At 45.6% G+C, this 6,000-nt stretch overlaps 1 protein-coding gene across 1 annotated transcript in view; it reads right to left on the reverse strand.

Moving 5' to 3' along the window:
* Positions 1-5,739, reverse strand: part of LOC147448453 (uncharacterized) — a 58,436-nt gene extending 52,697 nt beyond the window's left edge. The window contains exon 1 of the mRNA XM_086521066.1: positions 5,559-5,739. Coding sequence (XP_086377192.1) covers positions 5,559-5,663 — 105 coding nt within the window. The 5' untranslated portion in view covers positions 5,664-5,739. The remainder of the gene's footprint in view (positions 1-5,558) is intronic.
* Positions 5,740-6,000: the final 261 nt, after the last annotated feature.

Consider the following 6,000-nt stretch of genomic DNA (forward strand, 5'->3'; position numbering starts at 1 on the left):
CTGCCATACCGGGAGAGAGAGAGAGAGAGAGAGAGAGAGAGAGAGAGAGAGAGAGAGAGATCGTGCAATCTCCATGCATAAGCTACGATTTCCTCCTCTTGCTGCCCCTCGCTTGAGCTCTAACACCAATGTAAGAGACTGGAGACTACCACATGCTCTTTTCCACCCAACCGTCCTATATATACTATATAGGCCCTTGGCCTTAGCTATATATAGACCCCTCTACCGCATGTGCGTCCCGGCCCTTGGCTTGACCCTAACATCTACAAAAACTATGCATAAAAAAGTACGATCCCTAGTCCTTAAGTCCAAATATCATGTTCAATTGACATGATTAAGAAAGTAAACCTACCCAAAAGGTAATGTCACGTGCTAGATCACTGCTAATCTAAACTTGACTTAACTAACTGAACCGTGTTGTGGTGTAGCTTTTGTCCACGGACACATAAGGTTGGGATGTGTCACGTGACATCCCCTCCTTTTCAAAGTGAGGTACTGGTACCGAACTGTATAGCATCGAGGGAGATCGCCAACAGTATCCGGAATCTTGGAAGGGACTCTTCGACGGCCCACTCTGATGTGTAGGTCGAGCGGTACTTGCACTTCATAAAGGTCTGCAACGCTTGCTTCTTTGGGCCGCGTCGAAAGCGACTCAAATTCTTCTGTAGCTCCTTTGATGCTTCAATGTCGTCTAGAGTCATGCTTCATTTGTCTTCAAGAATCTCATGGCTGAAAATTCCTGAAACAATCTCCAACACAAAACCATGAACATACCCATTCCATGTAAAGTGAAGGAAATAAATCTTGTCTTCTCTAAAGACTGTGTATGCAATGTAGATGAACATAGAGACGGAGTGACAACCCGTTCATCAAACACATGCAAACAATGAGGTCGAATCTTTTCTGTTTGATCGAAATCAATCAATTGTGGCAAATCACAATGGAAATGCCCATGCTTGGTGCTCATACTATCATGTGCTCTTTCGGAAACTGTGTCATGCCAAGGAAGAGACATGGAATGTGACTTCCTGACATACAAACTTTTCAGTTGTTCATGAACAATCCGCATACATTCGTGCTCATCCATGAGAGAAACGTGCTCAACATGCAATGTCATGCCTAGGAAAGGGATCACATAACGATGCTGACTAAAATACAGGAAACGGTCACGAATGAAACGCTCGAACAATGCGTGCGTATCAATCATGCGAACACACAATACTTCCTGTGATGGTTCCTTGGACCAAGGCTCGAGAGCCAAGATCGCTTCTTCGGGATCTATCGAATCTTCTTGTGGGGGATCTGTGAACCTCGACTCGAAAGCCAAGATCGATTCTTGGTGATTGATCGAATCTACAACGAGGTTAGCTTCGCTAGAAAAAGCATCCACTAACACATCATCCTTGTGAACAATCACATCATCTTCATGCAACTCATCATGCTTGTGAGAAATCACATCTTTCTCATGCAAATCATCATGCTTGTCATTGGCATCCAAATCATCATGCTTAGCAATATCATTCAAATCATCATGCTTATTTTTGTCATCCAAATCATTGTGCTTATCATTGTCAATCAAAACATCATGCAAGTCATTGTCAATCAAATCATCATCATGCTTCACACAATCATGCAAATCCTGTGGGTCATGCTTTGGAGAAAAAGAGACTGAGAGAGTCTCCTTTTCGTGATTCTGTGCAAAGTACGCCTGTACTTGAGAAAAAAGTCGCAACATCTCTTTGTTCCGTCGGTCGCTCTGTTCTTTGAGGGCTTTGTTCTCACGATCAAATTCTGCTTGTCTTTCTTTGGCTTCCAAGCGTGCTTGCTCGCTCTCACGCGCTATGGCCGCCATTCTTTCTTGGTACTTACGCTCGATGGCTGGCATGTCTTCTTCGTAGGCTTTTCTTTCTGCTTCTCTTTCTTGATCCAACTCCTCCCTAGGAGTTAGCGCAATCCTTGTCGTAGATGGAAAAGGGAGAGGGTTGGAAAAACCTCCTGGTGGGGAAAATTCTTCTTCGCCTCTCTCATGCTCATCACCTCCAAGCGAAGTATCCATTCCGCTTCGAGTGATGACCATTCTGCAATCGTGGGTTCTTGTGGGTTCTTGTGTTCTTAAGTCCGCGAGGGACTTGGGTTCTTGAGGGTCTTGGGTTCTGAAGTTCACGAGAAACTTGGGTTCTTGGGTTCTTGAGGATCTTGAGGTTCTTGAGGTTTTCTTTCGCTTGCAAATCGCGTTGGAGAAAAATCTTCTCTTCACCCGAGTTCTACTCTTTTCTGCGGGCGCACCCCTTGGCGGCCTTGCGCTCACACCAAGGTTGCTTTCTCCCACCTCACGTCAATTGGCCGGCCGCTAAGTGCACGGTCCGCTCTCAATGAGTGAAAAGAGACACAAGGGGAGGCTGGACAAGCCCTTCTTTCTTGGGATTCTTGTCACTCTTCAACAAAACAGGATTAGGAATCGCTACGCCCAAGTAAACTTGGGTTCGTGCGATTGCAACAAGCAAAAAAAAATTCTTGTGGTCCTTGAGTAATGCAGAACACTTTCAAAGCTCTAATACCAATGTAAGGTGCAGCGGAATGAATGTTGTATTTTCTCAAGATTAGTGATCTTTATTGCTCAAGGTTCCTTTTAGTTCTTAGGGAAGGAGACAGCTTTCCGTCTTATGGAGAGTGCTATGCTCACGAACAAGTGAGTCGATATTGTGCGTGCAAGTGAATGAGACTGAGAGAAGGAGAGAGAAGAGATACGACACCCGAGAGGTTGTAAAACCCTCCTCCGAAGGCCCCACTCTCATCGGCGAGTGGTCTACTTTGATTGCACAAAGGTGTACAATGCGAATGCAATGGAATGATGCAATGGGACTATGCCGATGACGACACGATGGGTAAGGCTGAAATCTGTGATCTTCTAGGGCTGAATTCGGGGTTGTCTTCGTGGCTGAAAATGACTGTTTCTTGCTGTTTTTAATGGCTGAAAATGACTGAGTTTTCGGGGGTCCTGCTGATGGTAAAAAACGCTGAATTCTTGTACCTGCTAGGCTGCATTTAGGGCAAATTTGTACCTGCTGAAAAACGCTGCAAGGGCTGAGGTTTTGCTGGCTGTGCTGCAGATCTGATGCAGTTTGGGCTGAAATTCACTAACGTTAGGGCTGCCTTTCCCTTTGCCGAAACGCTGGGCTGTGGAGACAAAAACGCTAGCAAATTTGAGATGCTTGAGGACAATAGGCTGATGTGGGGAAGCGCCAAGGTGATGGCTCTGCTGCTAGAGAAGGAAAACGCCAGGCTGGGGTGTAGATGCAAAAACGCCAAGGGATGGTTGAAGATGCAAAAACACCAGGGGTGGTCTGAGGGGGTATTGCTGAGAAGTTGCCTATTGAGCGGGAAGCTCCTGCTGCCTCTTCTGCCAAAAAGTGCTAACTTGGGTTTGCTTATATATTAACTTAGCAAAATTGCCCTACCTACTTTCGTTGGAAAGTCACTTAAAAATAATAAGTGAAAATCCCAATAAATAGGAAAATAGGCTAAATGCACTGGAAAATTCCCCTAACTGATGCTAATGGATTCTGATGGGAATTCCGATGATCATGATGTGTGCACCGGAGGATATGCATCTATGCTAAGTGACTGGGCATGCACTGTCTACAAATAGACTCACAAAAGTGCCAGATCACTGCTAATCTAAACTTGACTTGACTGACTGAACCCTGTTGTGGTGTAGCTTGTCCACCGACACATAGGGTTGGGATGTGTCACGTGACAACGTGGAGATGTTATGCCACAGTCTAGCATGATTCAGTAGCTTAGGACTGAGCCTGGCACCTTTGTGAGCCTCTAGCAGGACGTGCATGTCCAGGCCAATCAATAGATTGCATACCCTCTCTTGCACAAAATGATATTCAGCATACATGCATTTTCCCCCGTGAACCACCTCTTATTTTGGATACTTAATTAAATAGTGACTTTTAAAATTTTAATAAAACCGTGGGGCTTCCTTGAGCCTACTCAAGCCAGCCTTCTGGCATCTATAAAGGAAGGCAGCCTTGGCGCTTGTAGAGGCAAAGAACCCGGGAACTTGGCGGGGCACCAGACCGTGCTGCAAGGCGAGCCAACAGCCCAGCGTTTTCTAAGAATGCATGGCCAGCGTTTTCAGCAGAGCATGGCCAGCGTTTTCAGCAGAGCATGACCAGCGTTTTTTATTTTGGACAGCTAGCGTTTCAACTTTGAAGCATTGCAGATTCCAGCACTAGCTTCGTCACGGTTGCAATCCCCTTACCATCGACACAAATAGCAGATCTTGCATTCAGCCATAGAGCCATCGTCGTCAGCATTACCATCATCGACATAGACCCAGTAGTACCCAGCATCGCTACCATCAGTACCTAGAACCCAGCATCAGTAGCATCAATTTCCATTAGCTTCAGCACCTCAGCAGTTAGCATTGTCGTATGAGCATTTGTGCAAAAATAAAGAAAGTACTTGCTTTGGCAACAGAGCAAGGGGGCCCTTGAGGGTTTGGGACCCGACATACCGTCTCTCTCTCTCTCTCTCTCTCTCTCTCTCTCTCTCTCTCTCTCTCTTTTTTCAGTTCAGTTTAGTTCTATCAAGTGAAGTAAAGTGTCCCTTGTGTTTGTGCGGAGTACTAGATCCAAGCTAAATCCTTAAACACTTTCCGCTACACCTGACAGGTAAACCCAGACAACCTCTAAAAATAAGTAGCGTCAACCTAACGCATTCACTTCTCCCCTATGGACACAACATGAGCAAGCAAGTGAAGGACTAGACAAATTGACTTTTTGGCTTCTTGGCGTCTCATAATCCACGTTTTTCCACCTGTTGTCAATCCCTTTGTCCCGCGGCATTTATTGTCTTGTGGTTGAGAACCAGCACTGGCCAAAAAGTCAAGAAACTACTGCTACAAATGAATTAGTGATGAGACCAGCTATCTACAAGACAAGAAACTAAGACTATGAAATTGCTCTACTAGCTAAAACCACAAGAAATTAATGCTATAAACAAATTAGCCTTGTTTAGACTGCACAATAGGTGGACATGGTGCATGAAGAGTCTCTGCTTTCGAAGTTCATACTGCGCAAGGCTTGGTAGCTGCGAAAGCTGACACCTATTTCAATGTCCAATGAGTTTCAGGCAGTGGTCCAATCTCATGGCTGCATAGCATTGGGCCTGAGGATGATATTCACAGATGAGTTTCCCGCCTCACCATTGAGAGGAGCGTGAGCGTCCGAGGGGTTGGTACAGCCCGCAAGATGGACCAATGGAATTTTTCTCCACGGGACAAAGTCGCCCCTTGGGCGAGCAGTCTGAACCCTGCCTTATTCTCACATGCTCTATGCTTTAAGACTTTCAAATTACATGGATGGATATAACGTACAGCTTTTTCCATTCACGCCAGAAGCGGAAGTATGACTCGATGAGCGCATGCACACACACACACACACACACACACACACACACACACACACACACACACACGGACACGGTGATCAAAGTTAAAACAGCTGACAATAGGTGAGAACCCTAGGCGAGAGGAAATAGGTTACCGGGAATGCTGAAGCAGACCGCCCGCGTAAAGGCAGCAGAGCTTGGTAGTGGCGCGATGAGAGGTTGGTCCCGGGTGGGCTCGCAACAGCAGCAGCCATTGCCATAGTACCTGCAGCACTGTGTCGGAGTAACGTTTTTATACTCTCTTATTCATAGGAGGTTGGCAGGGTTGATTATTTGACGGACATTTTACGGCAACGGGGCGTTGCGATAAACATGTACAAAGAGCATTGGTGATTTTTTAGATATTTATTACATATATCAGATGATGATTGATTACCTCTATAGTTGTCTGTAAAATGGTCCAATTTCACGCCTTTCTCTACAACTATTTGAGTAGTGAGACCAAGGTGTTGCTCTTTCTCGTACGTGTTCTGATAGATTTTGAAGTGCAGTTGGTCAGTTGGTTGTGAGACCAAGGTGTGGCTCCTTCTCGTACGT

This window comes from Adiantum capillus-veneris, chromosome 10 (genome assembly GCF_014529385.1).
Source record: "Adiantum capillus-veneris isolate H3 chromosome 10, ASM1452938v2, whole genome shotgun sequence".
In the NCBI taxonomy this organism is placed as follows: Eukaryota; Viridiplantae; Streptophyta; class Polypodiopsida; order Polypodiales; family Pteridaceae; genus Adiantum; species Adiantum capillus-veneris.